Below are 18,276 nucleotides of genomic sequence, written 5' to 3'. Positions count from 1 at the left end.
CCCTTCAGTGAAGTTCTTTCATATATTTATGACAGTTGGACTTTTTTGATCTTAAAAACTAATTTATTGTTAAGACATCCTATTGGTATTAAAAACACTTCTAAAGAAAAATTTATCTGGAAATCTATTTTCATGTAAATAGTGCTTTCATTTTGTCTGATGTCCTATGAAAATTTCCATAGGTATATTTTTATACAGCTGTTTCCATAATATACATTCACACTTTTCAGTCCTGAAAAAGTTTCTAAAGTTTCTATGTTGCTATATCCACAAAATTTTAATTTCTAATTGCTGAATAATTTTGTTTCATTTTCCTCTGTAATTGACATTTTTATTTAACTTTTATTTAGTAGATATAAATTTCCAAATTACAGTTTATGGATTTCAATGGCTTCCCCCCCCCCCAACTTCCCTCCCACCCGCAACCCTCCCATCTCTCGCTCCCTCTCCCCTTACATTCACATCAAGATTCATTTTCAATTATCTTTGTATACAGAAGATCAATTTAGTATAAATTAAGTAAAAATTTCAACAGTTTGCCCCCACACAGAATAAAAATTGCCAAATACTGTTTGAGCACTAGACATCATTAATTCACATTGAACTACACATTAAGGGCAGAGATCCTACATGGGAAATAAGTACACAGTGACTCCTGTTGTTCACTTAACAAATTGACACTCTTGTTTATGGCATCAGCAATCTCCCCAGGCTCTAGTCATGAGTTGCCAAGGCTGTAGAAGCCCCCTGAGCTCGCCGACTTTGATCTTATTTCGACAAGGCCATAGTCAAAGTGGAAGTTCTCTCCTCCCTTCAGAGAAAGGTAACTCCTTCATTGATGGCCCGTTCTTTCCACTGGGATCTCACTCGCAGAGATCTTTCATTTAGGTGTTGTGTTGTGTTGTGTTGTTTTGTTTTGTTTTGCCAGAGTGTCTTGGCTTTCCATGCCTAAAATACTCTCATGGGCTCTTCAGCCAGATCCGAATACCTTAAGGGCCGATTCCAAGGCCAGAGTGCTGTTTAGGACAACTGCCATTCTATGAGTCTACTGTGTATCTCGCTTCCCATGTTGGATCGTTCTCTCCCTTTTTGATTCTATCAGTTAGTATTAGCAGACACTAGTCTTGTTTCTGTGATCCCTTTGACTCTTAGACCTATCAGTGTGATCAATTGTGAACTGAAATTGATCACTTGGACTAGTGAGATGGCATTGATACATGCAACTTTGATGGGATTGTATTGGAATCTCCTGGCACATTTCTAACTCTACCATTTGGGGCAAGTCAGCTTGAGCGTGTCCCAAATTGTACATCCCCCCACCCCTCTTATTCCCACTCTTATATTTAACAGGGATCACTTTTCAGTTAACTTTAAACACCTAAGAATAATTGTGTGTTAATTACAGAGTTCAACCAATAGTATTAACTAGAACAAAAAAATGCAAAAATGGATAAAGTATTACATTGTACATCAACAGTCAGGACAAGGGCTGATCAAGTCACTGTTTCTCATAGTGTCCATTTCACTTCAACAGGTTTCCCCTTTGGTGCTCAGTTAGTTGTCACCGATCAGGGAGAACATATGATATTTGTCCCTTTGGGACTGGCTTAATTCACTCAGCATGATGTTTTCCAGATTCCTCCATCTTGTTGCAAATGACCAGGTTTCATTGTTTTTGACTGCTGTATAGTATTCTATAGAGTATATGTCCCGTAATTTCTTTATCCAGTCTACTGTTGATGGGCATTTGGGTTGATTCCAGGTCTTAGCTATTGTGAATTGAGCTGCAATAAACATTAATGTGCAGAGAGCTTTTGTGTTTGCCAATTTCATTTCCTTTGGGTAAATTCCAAGGAGTGGTATGGCTGGGTTGAATGGTAGGGTTATATTCAGGTTTCTGAGCAATCTCCAGACTGACTTCCATAGTGGCTTCACCAGTTTGCATTCCCACCAACAGTGGGTTAGTGTCCCTTTTTCCCCACATCCTCTCCAGCATCTGTTGTTGGTAGATTTCTGAATGTGAGCCATTCTAACAGGGGTGAGGTGAAACCTCATTGTGGTTTTGATTTGCATTTCCCTGATTGCTAGTGATCTTGAACATTTTTTCATGTGCCTGTTGGCTATTTGGATTTCCTCTTTTGAAAAATGTCTATTGAGGTCCTTGGCCCATCTCTTAAGTGGGTTGTTTGTTTTGATGTTGTGGAGTTTCTTGATTTCTTTGTAGATTCTGGTTATCAACCCTTTATCTGTTGCATAGTTTGCAAATATTTTTTCCCATTCTGTCAGTTGCCTCTTCACTTTCCTGACTGTTTCTTTTGAAGTACAGAAACTTCTCAATTTGATGCAATCCCAAATGTTAATTTTTGTTTTGACTGCCTTTGCTTCCGGGGTCTTTTCCAAGAAGTCTTGCTTGTGCCTATATCTTGCAGTGTTTCTCCAGTGTTCTCTAATAATTTTATGGTGTTGGGTCGACTTTGTTTTTACACATTATACACTCCACCTTGGGGTCCCCTGACATTTTTTGTGATTGTATAAAAATTTGTGTGTGTTATGGTTAACTCTTTATGATATAAAGTTCTTTGGGTTTTGAGTAATGTATAATATCATGTGTCTATCAAACAGAATAGTTTGACCACCCTAAGAAAATAAAATAAATCCTTATGCTTCAATAGTTTCTCTCTCTGCAAACCCTTTGTAACTGATGATCTGCTTACTATCAATATTTTGTATTTCCAGAATATCTTATAATTGGTATCATAAACTGTATAGCTTTTTCAGAATGGCTTCTTTTACTTGAAAATATGCTTTTACGATTCATTCATGTCTTTTAGTGGCTCAATAGCACCTTTTACCCCTGCATAGTCGTACATTGTGTAGATGTACCTGAGTTTGTTCATCCATTCACCAATTGAAGGACATTGTGGTTACTTAGTTGTTTGAGGAAATTATACATAAAGTTGCTATGTAGATTTGCATGCCAGCTTTTGTTTACATATAAACTTGTTTAAAAGATTTATTTATTTATTTATTTGAAAGTCAGAGTTACACAGAGAGGAGAGGCAGAGAGAGAGGTTTTCCATCCGATGGTTCACTCCCCAATTGGCTGCAACAGCCGGATCTGTGCCGATCCAAAGCCAGGAGCCAGGAGCCTCCTCCAGGTCTACCATGCAGGTGCAGGGGTCCAAGGACTTGGGCCATCTTCTACTGCTTCCCCAGGGAATAGCAGAGAGCTAGATCGGAAGTGGAGCAGCTGGGTTATAAACCAGTGCCCATATGGGATGCTGGGCACTGCAAGCCAGGGCGTTAACCCACTGTGCCACAACGCCGGCCCCTACCTATAAACTTTCAAGTCAGTCTGGTAACTATCTTGGACCACAGTTGCTGGACCTTTTTTTTTTTTTTTTTTTTTTCTTAATCTATTTGAAAGGTAGAGTTAGAGAGAGGGAGAGATAGAAACAGAGATCTGCTAGTTCACTCCCCAAATGTTTGCAATGACCAGGGCTGAGCCAAGCCAAAGTCAACAACAGGAGTCACTGTGTACTTATTTCCCATGTAGGATCTCTGTCCTTAATGTGCTGTACATTGTGATTTAATGCTATAACTAGTACTCAAACAGTATTTTTCACTTGTGCTTCTGTGTGGGTGCAAACTGTTGAAATCTTTACTTAATATATACTAAATCGATCTTATGTATATAAAAAGAATTGAAAATGAATCTTGAGCCAGCGCCGCTGCTCACTAGGTTAATCCTCCGCCTTGCGGCACCGGCACACCAGGTTCTAGTCCCGGTCGGGGCACCGGATTCTGTCCCTGTTGCCCCTCTTCCAGGCCAGCTCTCTGCTGTAGTCAGGGAGTGCAGTGGAGGATGGCCCAAGTGCTTGGGCCCTGCACCCCATGGGAGACCAGGAAAAGCACCTGGCTCCTGGCTTCGGATCAGCGCGGTGCGCCAGCCACGGCAGCCATTGGAGGGTGAACCAGCGGCAAAAGGAAGACCTTTCTCTCTGTCTCTCTCTCTCTCACTGTCCACTCTGCCTGTCAAAAAAAATAAATAAAAAAAAGAAAAGAAAAAAAATGAATCTTGTTGTGAATGGAAAGGGAGAGGGAGTTGGGAGAGGGGAGGGTTTCGGGTGGGAGGGAAGTTATGGGGGTGGAAAAAGCCATTGTAATCCATAAGCTGTACTTTGGAAATTTATATTCATTAAATAAAAGTTTTTTTTTTTTAAAAGAATAGCAATGGTTGTTTTGCGGCTTGCTGTTTTCTAACCCTTTACTCTCCTTAAAAGGCCCCTTCTCTGCTTGCCTTTGCAGTCCACTTCATTATCCTTTTCATCATGGACTTTACGCCTCAGCCTACAAATGTACTGCTTTTTTGGCCACTTAAAAATAATAAGGAAAAATACCCAAATCGATTACAACCAAGCTTCTTGATAGAAGGGTACTAAAGGCCAGAGCCTTGCTTGTTTCACTTTGCCCACCCTCTCTCCACTTCTTTGATTCTGGCTGAAATGTTCTCCAGATGACTTTCCAGATAAGATGAGATCACTTGAGCACTTATTCGAGGTGTCCTTGGGTCGTCCCAGATCACTGTGTGTAGCAGGCGGTTGGATAGGCAGGTCTGAATCCCAAGGGAGAACTCAGGCAATTAGGGAATCAGTGTTTCCTGCAGTTGGTAGTTAAACCATAAGCAGGGGGGCAAATGCTCAAAAAGTGTTTAAGGAAGAACACAGGTTGCTGCCTTCAGGTAGTCATCTTAGCTGTTGCTTTCTCTGGAAAGAAGGACTGTTACACGAGGCTCTCCCAAGGCACGCTGTGGTATACTATGTTTAACTCTATGAGAGTACTTATTTTACTATATTTCTCTAGTTTCTAACTCTTTCCAGGAACTATATATCTATTAAGAATAAAGACTAAATCTTGGTGCACTGCCTTGCACACAAGGTATTATAGAAATATGTAATTGGTAAATGCTTATTGAATCAACTGACCTGACTTTTACTCCATATAATTTATATTTTCATCAACATGGAATATATTTGCATTTGGAAATTGATAAGATACATGCTAGTGTGTGCAATATTTCCTCAGAGATACTTAAGTCAAATATAAATATTTAAGTTGTGAGAGAAACTTCTTTTTTGCTACCTTGACAATTCTTTGCCTCAGAATTTCATCTGTATCAGGAGTTACAGTAATATAAATTCCATGTTAAAATAAATTTTGTTATTTTAGTGTGTTTCAAGCAATCTTCATCTGAACTGTGTGCTTTGGAAGTTGATTTCTTTTTTTTTTTAAGATTTATTTATTTATTTGAAAGTCATAGTTACACAGAGAGAGAAGGAGAGGCAGAGAGAGAGAGGTCTTCCATCCGCTGGTTCACTCCCCAATTGGCCGTAACGGCCAGAGCTGCGCTAATCTGAAGCCAGAAGCTAGGAGCTGTTTCCGGGTCTCCCACATGGGTGCAGGGGCCCACGGACTTGAGCCATCTTCTACTGCTTTCCAAGGCCACAGCAGAGAGCTGGATCGGAAGTGGAGCAGCCAGGTCTGGAACCGGCGCCCATATGGGATGCCGGTGCTTCAAGCCAGGGCTTTAACCTGCTGTTCCACAGCGCCGGTCCTGGAAGTTGATTTCTTAAAAACATTTTATATTATTATCATTTCTAAACTTTATGCAAGTGATATTTCTTCTGTTAAATGTATATTAAAGTTTCTGTTCTTAAACACTTTCATACTGGAACAAAAGGAGTAACAGAAAGAATGAATGAGGAAAAAACAAAATTCTTTTTAGAGATAGATGATCTCTTAGTTATATTTGTTCTAGAAATATAAGATATACATAATATTAAATTAAAGCAATTTAGAATGCCATTATGAAGTAATATAAATCTTTGTTGTTTCCTCTTGTATGTTTCTGTAAGCTTTGTAGCATCAACAACTATACATTGAGCTCCTGCTGTTCTATGCAAGTCGCTGTGGGAATGACTGAAAGTAGAAGACATCCTTTTCACTTAAAAAACAAAAGCATTGCTTTTATAAAAATACAGAAGTTTGATAGAAGTTATTGGATTTTAAAATACTTAAGTTTCATATGTTATCAGTGGCTGCAAATCCATTTATGAAAAGTATTGATTATATATTAGTAAATGTTATGAACCTATATGTGTAAATTTTCAATTAATGGAATTTTAGCCTGTTGTCTTTGGTGCCCTCTTGTGGATATTTTATAACAACACAATTTTAAAGGTGTTATTCTTATTTTAAAATATTTGATTTTGTAAGCTTCTTGATATTTTGTTAATCCTGTGACATGCTTTGGCTGTGAGAGCAAAAAGAAAAGTCGCGGGTAAAGTTGTTTTTGCCTCTTAATTCACTCTGTTGTATATCAGTATTGTGCACAGGGGATGTAAGATAATCCTTTGTTTAGAAACTTTGTATAATGCCAAGAACTTGTTCAGTCTTGCATCATGGAGCCTCTGAAGTCCTGCCCGCACACCTTCTCACCATTTAGGCTTTTTGCACTGATGAACAAGCCTTTTATGACTTTTGGAGATTCTGAAAGCTTTGATGTAACTTTAAAACATGCCTGCGAACATGCAAAAGTTAGGATCCATGAAGTTTCTGTTTGTTAAAGACAGGTATGTCAAAGACAGCTGTCTAAGCTGTCGTGCTGGTTTTACAGTGAAACAGAAGGACCACCTACTTACAGCTGTGAGAAGAAAGTTCATTCTTTGTACAGATTTTCAGATACTGCAAGTCTTAGTAATCTTTAATGGTTGAATACCAACTTACTACTTTTTTCAGCTGTCAAGACATTGAAGTGTTGCATCGTGCTTAAGGGCAGATATTTGAAGGAGAATACTTTTGATGTTTTCTCAGTAGTTAGCTCAGTTAGGTTGAGCGTGGTACTTTGTTCACTTAATGGTTTCCATTCTAGCCAGAATATACCTATTTATGTTCTTTTTCCTCAATCTAGAATGCCACCACCTGTTCTTTCTTGATTTTTTGTTTATTCCCAAGATCCAGCTATCTAAGGAAGCTAACTTGATTCTAGAAAGCAGAGGTGCTTTAATTCTGTTATTTGTTGTTTCTGCTCATTCTCAGTAGCTATCTTATGTGTGTTTGTGATTGTGAGCTGTGGTTTCACTGGGTTTTGTCTCTGAGGATGATGTGAGTTCTTGGGTGACATTGGAGTGTGAATCCTTGGAGGATGGATTTGCAGTTGTGTCCATCGGGCATTCAGGGTGCTACCATACTGGATTAGGTTTATTTTTCAATGAGGTTCCCCAGCCCCTGTGGATCAATGTAAAATTGAAAGCCAAATCATGGTTGTAAATTCTAATGGGAGGCTTCCCCACCTCTACCCTTACCCGTAGCCCAGATGAGATTTGTCTCCTTCACCTGTGGGTAAATTTTTGATTGTCTAGTCTTTCTCAGGGGTTGTCAGCTTTCAAGCTTCCCAACTTTAGGCATGGGTTGCAATTTTTCTGTGGCAAAAGGCCAAAGGCTTCTATTCCCCTTTAACCACCAAAATATATGTAAAATATCTCATGCTCTTTGGGTAGCCCTAAGGTCAGATTTAGCTTATTATCACAGTTCTGTTTTGAGCCCTTGGGGATTTCTCTTACTATCTTGAAACCTCAGCTATGCATTAATAGAGTGTTTGTTATACTTATTGCTGGCTGTTTCTTTGCAACTTTAAGAGGTTTTAAGGATATCTAGATCACTATATAATTCCAACTTTGTGTGTAATTAGTTCATGTATGTACTGTACACATTCATTTTTTCCCCTGAAGAATGCATTTTTTGAAAGCCATTAGGATCACTGCTCTTATACTGATATTGTTTTGTTGAGTGACTGTGTTTGTAATAAAAGCTTTCCATATCATTTCAAGAAAAATAACATAATTAGAATAAGGACAACTATGTAAGGCATGTTTGTAAGTATCCTTAAAACCATTCGGTTAGTAACTGAATACTTAGAAAAATCCTTTAAGGTAGTAGATATTGAAAATGTAAAGATACTTCATGCAAAGTCTCATTATTTCTCCGACTGTTAGAGCATAAATCTGTCTTAGCAATGGAATAGGATTTCCTAATAATGTTTTCAAATGTTTGTATTCCATGTGGATTTTATGATTCATAAACTGGATTATCATCAGTACTCTGTTTTGCATTCCTGGCACATGATGGCCACTGATTGAAAATGCTATTGTATTCCTTACTGGAATTGGCCGCTTTCTGCAGTGGAGAAGCATCTGTTCTGCAGACCTTTTTCTATAAAGCATCAACATGTTTTTCTTCTGCTTTTCTTTTAGGAGCAATAACAATAACAGAGTATATATAAATGAAATATAACTTTGAAAAAAGCTTTATAAATAACCTTTATTATAAATGCATACTAAGTATCAGAGGAAAATTTAACAGTAAAATAATAAGAATAAATTCAGAGCTAATGAGCTTCTAAAAGTAAAAACAATGTTGCTGAAAAGTTTTCAACACCATCACCAAATTATTAATGTTTGAGTTTTCTAATTTCATAAACCAGTTCTCATCATCTGTACTTCATTAATTGTTGTTTGGATGACACTCTCTCATTAGTGAATTAAGTGTTTATATTATTTTTGTTGCCTTTTTTTGCTGTCAATTTGTAAATTAGAAGTATCATTTTAAGCAAAGTGACTATATAAGTAAAAATAATCTTTAGTAGGAGTAATCCCTTTCTAACTTGATTCAGTTTCTTACAGTGTTATAGGTTATCTAAGCCAATTATGTGAATCCAGAGTTGTAAGCTTCATGATCTCTTTGTAGATTCAACCATATCATAGATATAGGAAGACTGAAAACCTTATTTCATACCAGCCAGATGTTATGTTTCTTGTTATTGGTCACAGCATTGAATCTTACAAGGGTAAAAGACAAATGACTCATGCATATAAAAATAGATTTAGTGTTTTGGGAATAAACTAGTTGCAACCAGGATAAAATAAGATACTAAACTAGCAAACTTTAAGAACAAGCTGATAGAAAATCAGCTTTAATTGCTGTCCTCAGTGGGGTCCACTGGAAAGAATTAATCCCAACTTAGAAAAAGATTAGTTTTTGGATAAAGTGCGAATTATTGTGTATGACATTTTCTTCATCTCTTAGCAAAATGAAACATGATGTGGTAAATTTGTAATGCAAGGGTGCTTCAAAAATTTGTGAAAAAATGGAGTTAAGGAAAAAGTTTATTTTGGTGTAATCTAATTTTGAAGTCTGTACATAGTTTTTACATAATACATATTTTCCATGAACTTTTTGAAAACCCCTAGTATAAATTGAATTGGACTTAAAAAATACTGTAGATAATTTAAAAACCTTACATCATTGGAAGTTAGATCTCAGGTGTTAGCCTCAGATAGACCTATTTAAAATACTTGCTTCTGGGCTGGCACTACAGCTCACTAGGCTAATCCTCTGCCTGCGGTGCCGGTATCACGGGTTCTAGTCTCGGTTGGGGTGCCAGAGTCTGTCCCGGTTGCTCCTCTTCCAGTCCAGCACTCTGTTGTGGCCCGGGAGTGCAGTGGAGGATGGCCCAAGTCCTTGGGCCCTGTGCCCGCATGGTGAACCAGGAGAAGCACCTGGCTTCTGGCTTCGGATCGGCGCAGCGCGCTGGCCGTAGGGCCATTTGGGGGGTGAACCAATGGAAAAGGAAGACCTTTCTCTCTGTCTCTCTCTCTCTCACTGTCTAACTCTGCCTGTCAAAAAAAATATATATACTTGCTTTTTGCAGTTATTAAATCTGCTTGAGTCTCAGCTCCATCATTTGTACAATAGGGATAATAATATCTCATGGAATTAATAAGAAGCTTAAATGGGAATAGTCTAAAAAGAAAAAAAAAAGGCTCAGCATAGGGATTCTAATTCATTGATAACTTGTCATATCATTATTAAATAAATAATCATCTGATCTGGTTAGCAGCATTATTCCCCTCCCAAAGTTTCTCAATAGCCATTCCATGTTTTATAATAGTAAGATGATATAAATAAAGTTGTCTCTTTTGAACCTCACGTAACACACTTTCTCATAATGAAGAATTTAACCTTCATTCAATGCTTTGTTCTGAATATTAAGAATATATCTGGGGGCCAGTATTGTGGCATAACAGGTAAAGCCATTGCCTGTGACACTGGCATCCCATATGAGTGCTGGTTCATGTCTCAGCTGCTCCATTTCCAATCCAGCTCCCTGCTAATGGCCTGGGAAAAGCAGTGGAAGATGGCCCAAGAACTTGGGCCCCTTCCATCCATGTGGTAGATCCCAATGAAGCTCCTGGCTCCTGGCTTTGTCCTGACCCATCCCTGGTTATTTCTGGCCATCTGGGGAGTGAACCAGCAGATGGAAGATCAATTTCTTCCTCTCTCTCTTTCTTCTTTCTCTCTCCCTCTCTATAACTCTGACTTTCAAAATAAATCATTTAAAAAATATATCTGTTAACAAAATTTCATTAATTACTCTTACAGATTTAGAGTCTAATGGGGGAAGGGGCAGTTAGACTAGTTGACTCCACGATTACACTATTGTGCAATAAACGTATGAAGTCGTAAGTGCAGGATGCTATAGGACTACAAAGTCATGTCACCTAATTCAGTCATGGAGTGTCTGAGCTAAGACAGGATATGTCTGAATATAGTTCTCATGTAAAACAAAAGGTGTAATGTTAAACACCCCACCCAAATTTATGTATGTATGTTACAGATACAGGACGCTCATCCTTTAAGACACCTCAAGGGCAGCCTCTCTGTGATGCCTCATTCTCTTGTTAAGGAAAGAATTATAGGCTCTACTCTTAGTGTTCCCATTATACTGTCAACACTTTCCTTACAGCACTTAACAGATTGCATAGTAATTTATTGTTCACATGTGAATAGATTTCCCCTAGACCTCAAAGTGCAACAAAACTATATCTTACTCAGCTTTGTATCTCTGATGCCTGACCCACCACTACTTGACATATTGCAAATATACAAAGCACTTATTGAATTAATTACTTTACTAAATTAAAATATTAGTTGATTACTTCATTATGTAAGTATTAATCAAGTGCCTCCTATGTGCCAGGTGTTTTAGTACTGGGGTAAATTTTAAGTCTGTTGTCCTGCCAGTGGTAGAGAATGCCAGGTGCTGGATATGAAGAATATAGAAGGATAATATAACAAAGGATGGTGGAGGCTCCAAGTTTAGACTGGTGGTCAGAAAAAGTCTCGCTAAGGAGGTGACATTTAAGTAGAGACCCAAGTGAAATAAATGATCAAGTCCTCCTGTGGAAGAGCATTCCGAGAGATCAGTCAGTTTAAAGACTTGAAAGAGGAATATGCTTAGAATGATCAAGAAACAGCAAAGGAGGCCAACATGGCTGGAGCTTGCTGAGCAGGAAGGAATGTGATAGGAGATGGGATTGGCAGTTGTTAAGTAGGCCAGATCACATTTGGCCACGCTAAAGGATTTTGGATTTTAGTCTAAGTGTGATGAGAGGCCAATTGCAGAGTTTGCAATAGAATACCATGATGTGATTTCTCTTTTGAAAGGATCGGTCTGCCTGTTTTTGTGTGAGACTAAAAGAGGCCAGAAAAGAAACAGTGAAAAGAGTTAGGGAGCTGTTCTTATAATCCAGGTGAGAGAAGCCAGTGGCGTGGAGTAGAATGAATTGAATAATTTGTATAGGACTATTTGGGAATAGGAAATGATGATATAAACTATTAAAATTGTAGCACTCAAGTAGATAAAAATTTAAATGTAGATATGTAAACTTTAAACGTAATATATATAGTGGAATAATGGGTCAAGAAACTAAAGAACTTGTTTCTTAGTTCTATCTTTCCTTTTTCTTTTTTTTCATTTGAGAAGTAGAGAAACAGAGAGCTCCTGTTCTGTGGACCACTCTCTAAAATGCCTGCAATGGCCAGGGCTGGTGCTGGGACTAGATCCAGGAGCTGGGAACTCAATCCAAATGGGTGGCAGGGAACATATTGCTTGATCCATCCCTGCTGCCTCCCAGGGTCTGCATTAGCAGTAAGCTGGAATTAGGAACATACCAAGCATTCTGCCCAACCATGCTGAGATGGGATGTGGGCATCAAAACCAGTGTCTTAACTGCTAGGTCCAGTGCCTTCCCCTGTATTTTTTAAGTAGGTATACAAACTTTGGGGAGTCTTACTGTCTATGTAGAAAATGGAATTTAATTTTCTGGTGCAAAACAAAAAATTTGAAATCCATGGGCCAGCACCGCGGCTCACTAGGCTAATCCTCCGCCTTGCGGCGCCGGCACACCGGGTTCTAGTCCCAGTCAGGGCGCCGGATTCTGTCCCGGTTGCCCCTCTTCCAGGCCAGCTCTCTGCTGTGGCCAGGGAGTGCAGTGGAGGATGGCCCAAGTGCTTGGGCCCTGCACCCCATGGGAGACCAGGAGAAGTACCTGGTTTCTGCCATCGGATCAGCGTGGTGCGCCAGCCGCAGCATGCTGGCCATGGCAGCCATTGGAGGATGAACCAACGGCAAAGGAAGACCTTTCTCTCTGTCTCTCTCTCACTGTCCACTCTGCCTGTCCCCAAAAAAAAAAAAAAAATTTTTTGAAATCCATGCATACAAGAAGGTTGGATGAGTTTCATTCCAATATAAAGGTTCATAATTTTATAATTCTGTAAAGAAATAAATATATATTCAGAACTTACTGTGTTTTGAATATTAAATGAAACACTTTAGTGGACTCAGAAGTGCATTCTTATGTATAAAGTGTTTATATTCATTACAAAATAATTGTTCACAGTATGAGATCATGAATTTAAATGCAAAAGTATATAATACAGGTTGTAAATTGTGTAGAAGTTTGAAAAAGAGGATAATTAATAAAGACTGAATTAGCCATGGAAGCAATAAATACTTGATCTGAGACTATATAGGATTAATTAAATGGATAGAGTAGAAGGATATTCTGGGCAGAAAAAAAAACATGATCAAAGAGAGGAATCTTAATGAGCTTAGTATCCTGTTTATCATAACCCCATAGGAAGGAGAGTGAATTAAGGTGTCAATACACTACTCTTAAAGAATACATGAACAATGGAAAAATAGGATTGGCCAAAAATAATGAGATAAGAACATAAAAGAAATCAAAATCTAGGTGGCAAGATAGCTTTAATGTAGGTAAAAACTGGGAGCCAGTATAGATTCTGCGTAGAAGAATTATGTAATAGAAATAGTATTCAAGATGGGGCAGCACTGTGGCACAGTAAGTTAATCTTCCACCTGCAGTGCCAGAATCCCATATGAGCACCTGTTCAAGTCCCGGCTGCTCTTCTTCTGGTCCAGTTCTCTGCTGTGGCCTGGGAAAGCAGTAGAAGATGGCCCAAAGTCCTTGGGCCCCTGCACCCACGTGGGAGACCCAGAAGAAGCTCCTGGTTCCTGGCTTCAGATCAGTGCAGCTCTGGCCATTACAGCCAGTTGAGGAGTGAACCATTGAATGGAAGACCTCTCTCTCCCTAGCTGTCTCTCTGCCTCTTTGTAATTCTGCCTTTTAAATAAATAATAAATAAACTATTTAGCAAACAGAAAAGAAATAGTATTCAAGAAAGACTGGTATATTGCTGTGTACTCTGAAGGAGTGAAACTGCTTTTTTTTTCTTTTTTTTAACTTTTATTTAGTAAATATAAATTTCCAAAGTACAGTTTATGGATTACAATGGCTCCCCCACATAACTTCTCTCCCACTTGCACCCCTCCCATCTCCCGCTCCCTCTCCCATTCCATTCACATCAGGATTCATTTTCAATTCTCTTTATATACAGAAGATCGATTTAGTATATATTAAGTAAAGATTTCATCAGTTTGCCCCCACACAGAATACAAATTGCCAAATACTGTTTCAGTACTAGTTATAGCATTAATTCACATTGGACAACACATTAAGGACAGAGATCCTACATGGGGAGTAAGTACACAGTGACTCCTGTTGTTCACTTAACAAATTGACACTCTTGTTTATGGCGTCAGTAATCTCCCTAGGCTCTAGTCATGAGTTGCCAAGGCTATGGAAGCCTTTTGAGTTCACCAACTCTGATCATATTTAGACAAGGTCATAGTCAAAGTGGAAGTTCTTTCCTCCCTTCAGAGAAAGGTAACTCCTTCATTGATGGCCCGTTCTTTCCACTGGGATCTCACTCGCAGAGATCTTTCATTTAGGTGTTGTGTTGTGTTGTTTTGTTTTGTTTTGTTTTGCCAGAGTGTCTTGGCTTTCCATGCCTAAAATACTCTCATGGGCTCTTCAGCCAGATCCGAATACCTTAAGGGCCGATTCCAAGGCCAGAGTGCTGTTTAGGACAACTGCCATTCTATGAGTCTGCTGGTTATCCCACTTCCCATGTTGGATCGTTCTCTCCCTTTTTGATTCTATCAGTTAGTATTAGCAGACACTAGTCTTGTTTCTGTGATCCCTTTGACTCTTAGACCTATCAGTGTGATCAATTGTGAACTGAAATTGATCACTTGGACTAGTGAGATGGCATTGATACATGCAACCTTGATGGGATTGTATTGGAATCTCCTGGCACATTTCTAACTCTACCATTTGGGGCAAGTCAGCTTGAGCATGTCCCAAATTGTACATCCCCTCTCTCTCTTATTCCCACTCTTATATTTAACAGGGATCACTTTTCAGTTAACTTTAAACACCTAGGAATAATTGTGTGTTAATTACAGAGTTCAACCAATAGTATTAACTAGAACAAAAAAATATTAAAAGGGATAAAGTATTACATTGTACATCAACAGTCAGGACAAGGGCTGATCAAGTCACTGTTTCTCATAGTGAAACTGCTTTGGTGCAGGTAGCAGGCAGCAGTTTTGCCTACCTTTTTTCGCTTAATCATTATAACATCCAGGGGAGAAATTAAGCTTTAGAGGGTTGAAGTGAATTTCCTAAAGGTCTTAGGCTTAGTAAGTGATATCAACAAAGATCTAACTAACATGTACCTGATTTGAGAAGATGAGATGGGAGAGTCTTCAGTCAAAAGGCATTACATACACTAACCCAGGTTTGAAGCATGAGATTTACCCAGTAGCAAACGGAATGGAAAAGAAAAGCTAAAAGTGAATCGTCTTTTGAAGATCTTGCATGGAGAATTAAACAGAATGAATATAAGAAGACATTGAAGTACAACTCTTGGGAAACTTGTGATAATCACTGTGTTTTATGGTGGTTGTTTTTGGAAATATTGAATGTAGATGTCATTAAGCATTTAATTACTAAGTAAAGATGTAGCAAGATTTTGGGATTTGGGAGTCTTCAGAATATTAGGTAGTTGTAGGCATGAGAATGAAGAGGTCTTCCGAAAGAGAGAGGGTCATAAAAGGAGAGCAAAAGACCTTGAAATATAATGCCCAAGCTTATCCTGTTATTTTAGGAAGAGGAGTATTAAATAGCCATCCAACTCCTGTTATGTCAAGCCACCTAAGTTGCTAAGACACAACATTGATGTTCCATATTTGCATTTTGACTTTCGTCAAAACTAGATTTTGTTTGTATGTTTCCGCGAAAAGTGGAATAGATTTATATGAATTTCAGTGTATAAGCAAGTGTTTCCAAAAAGAAAATTTGATATTTTAGTTTATTTTGTGGCCCTATTCGTGTATATATTTTGAATATTCTAAAAAGCATTTTCATTCATACTTACATTACTTACTTTTTCCTCTGTGAAATATTTAAAAGCTAATGACTGGGATATTATAGAAAAATGTAAACAACCAAAGAAAAAATAGGTAAATCAAACTCCATTAAGATTAAAAATTTGTGCATCAAAGGACACTATCAACAGAGTGAAAAGACAACCTATGGAATGGCAAAAAGTATTTGCAAATCATGTATTTCATAAGGGAGTAGCACCCAGAATGTGTAACAACCCTACAACAACAGAAAACAAATAACCCATTTCAAAAGTAGGCAAAGGACTTGACATTTCTTCAAAGAAGATATGTAAATGGCCAGTAAGCATGCAAAAAGATGGTACATCATCATCTCAGTAGAGAAATGCAAATCAAATCTTGAGATAGCACTTTCCTATCCATTAGGATGGCTATTTATTTTCAAATGAAAAATAATGAGTGTTGGCAAGAATGTGGGAAATTGAAACCCTCTGCATTGTTGGTGGCAGTGTAAAACAGTACAGCAGTTGTGGAAAGCAGTTTGGTAGTTCCTCAAAAAAATAAGCATAGAGTTAGTTACCTTATCCTGTTGCCATTACACTTGTAGGTATATACCCAAAAGACAGAAAGCAGGGACTCAAGTAGATCACCACATGAGTGTTTGTACCAACATCATTCACAGTATCCAAAAGGTGTAAACAACACAAATGTCCATTCTTCCTTCCTTCTTTCTTTTTCTTTCTTTCTCTGTCTTTTGAATAAAATGAAAATAAATAAATTTTAAATGTTTAAAATGGTAAGTTTTATGTAACATGTTTTTACCAAAATTTAAAGGAAACAAATTTAAATTTAAAGGAAAAAGCTGTTGTAGAAGTTATAAACATTATTATGCCTGTTAAAGTAGGAAGTGCCCACATGTTCTATCTTAAAGTATTCTCTTTTGTATGTTTAATGATTTTGTCATCATCTTTGTTATGCATTTGTTGATCATTTACCTACTTTAATCCTTATTTTAAAAGCAGCATGTAGCCTTATGTTTTATCATTTGCTATTGCTTGTGCTTTAAGTACCTAAAGCTTTAAGTTATTCTGAATAACTTTTTCTGTGAGGATAAAATTTGTGTGGCCTTACATTAAAATTAGTAGTAATGGTATTGTTTTGGCATTAGTAAAAGTGTAATATGCTGACATTATTGTTAAGAATTAAGCAATCCAGCTGTCTTGGAAAAGTCTTCCTTCATGTGGGTATTTTGCCTGCAGGATGAAGATGAGCTGGATTCCCACACAATGGTGAAGACCAGCTCGGAGAGTGTGGGCACGATGCGGGCCACGAGCACAATGAGTGAGGGGGCCCAGACCATGATTGAACATAACAGCACCATGCTAGAATCTGACCTGGGGACCATGGTTATAAACAGTGAGGATGAGGAAGAAGAAGATGGAACTATGAAAAGTAAGTGGCTTTTTCCCATTGAATGGTAGTTTTCCATTTTAAAAGTATACTTGCATAGGAACCAGGATAGTTCTGTGTTACTTTTTATAGGCAATTATGGAAATATCTTGCCTTTATTTAACAGCAAAAAAGAAAAAAGAATATGACACAAATAGGCTTTTTCAAAATCATATTTTACTATAGCAAAAAGCAGCACATCTTTAACTTAGGGTTATGGAACTTTTGAAGGCTGTGAGTCCATAATTTAATTTGTAAAGTATTTTAGAGGAAAGAAGATAGTGTTCCTAACATTTACTTTTCCAATTAAAAAATTGAACCTAAAGTTCTGTTCCAATAAATACAATATAATGTTATTTCATATTGTCTAAATTAGCAGTTAAGCCACAGAGACAGAGAAGTTCAAGCTTTGGGAAGAAACAAGGGCTGATGTGCGAAAATCAGTACTAGGAAGAACATGTGAGACACAGGGACGCTCATAGGGAAGAGTCAGTTCTGGGCATATTTGCAGCTGTTTATCAGATGTGGCACAGCGCTTGGTGCTTCAGGGGCTAAAATGACAATTAAGGCATTCTCTCTGAGCAGGCATTTAACATAGCGATTAAAACATGGCTCAGGACACCTGCACACCATATCCAAATACCTGGTTTGAGTCCTGGCTCTCCTGCTTCTGACCTAGCTTCCTGAATCCTGGGTGGGCAGCAAGTGTACTTGGGCCCCTCCCACCTAAGATGGAGACTGATGGAGTGCTGGGCTCTTGGCTTCTTCCCTGGCTGCTGTGAGCATTTGGGCATAAATCAGCTAAGAAGGAAGATCTCTCGCTCGCTCTCTCTCTCTCTCTCTGCCTTTCAAATATACAATGGGGGAAGAGTGACTTTTTTCTGACCTCTGTATTTTGCAGAGTGGTAAAGATAGGAATCCTCTGACAATCTTTTCTTTCCTGTTCAGTGATTTCAGATGCTGCAGTGAACAGTGTAGGACTGCGTTTCCACAGTGATAGGCAAAAGTAGATGATCTCATCATAGCTCCTGGCCTTTTTCTTCCCTTCCAGCCACCCTGGTCCTGCGTGGTTACTGTCAGTCTGAGCACTGGGTTGTTTTCCACTACACGGTGTCGCTGCCACATGGCAGAGGAGCGGCATGACGGGACTTCTGCCG

At 38.4% G+C, this 18,276-nt stretch overlaps 1 protein-coding gene across 2 annotated transcripts in view; it reads left to right on the top strand.

Moving 5' to 3' along the window:
- The window catches only part of STK3 (serine/threonine kinase 3), a 322,864-nt gene that overhangs the window by 207,468 nt on the left and 97,120 nt on the right, over window positions 1-18,276 (top strand). For both annotated transcript variants that reach the window (XM_008255787.4, XM_070075346.1), the window contains one exon: window positions 16,930-17,122. In XM_008255787.4, the coding sequence (XP_008254009.3) occupies window positions 16,930-17,122 (193 nt within the window). The remainder of the gene's footprint in view (window positions 1-16,929; window positions 17,123-18,276) is intronic.

This window comes from Oryctolagus cuniculus, chromosome 6 (assembly GCF_964237555.1).
Source record: "Oryctolagus cuniculus chromosome 6, mOryCun1.1, whole genome shotgun sequence".
In the NCBI taxonomy this organism is placed as follows: domain Eukaryota; kingdom Metazoa; phylum Chordata; class Mammalia; order Lagomorpha; family Leporidae; genus Oryctolagus; species Oryctolagus cuniculus.
Note: the sequence above shows the minus strand (reverse complement) of the source record. Positions and strands in the feature narration are given on the sequence as shown.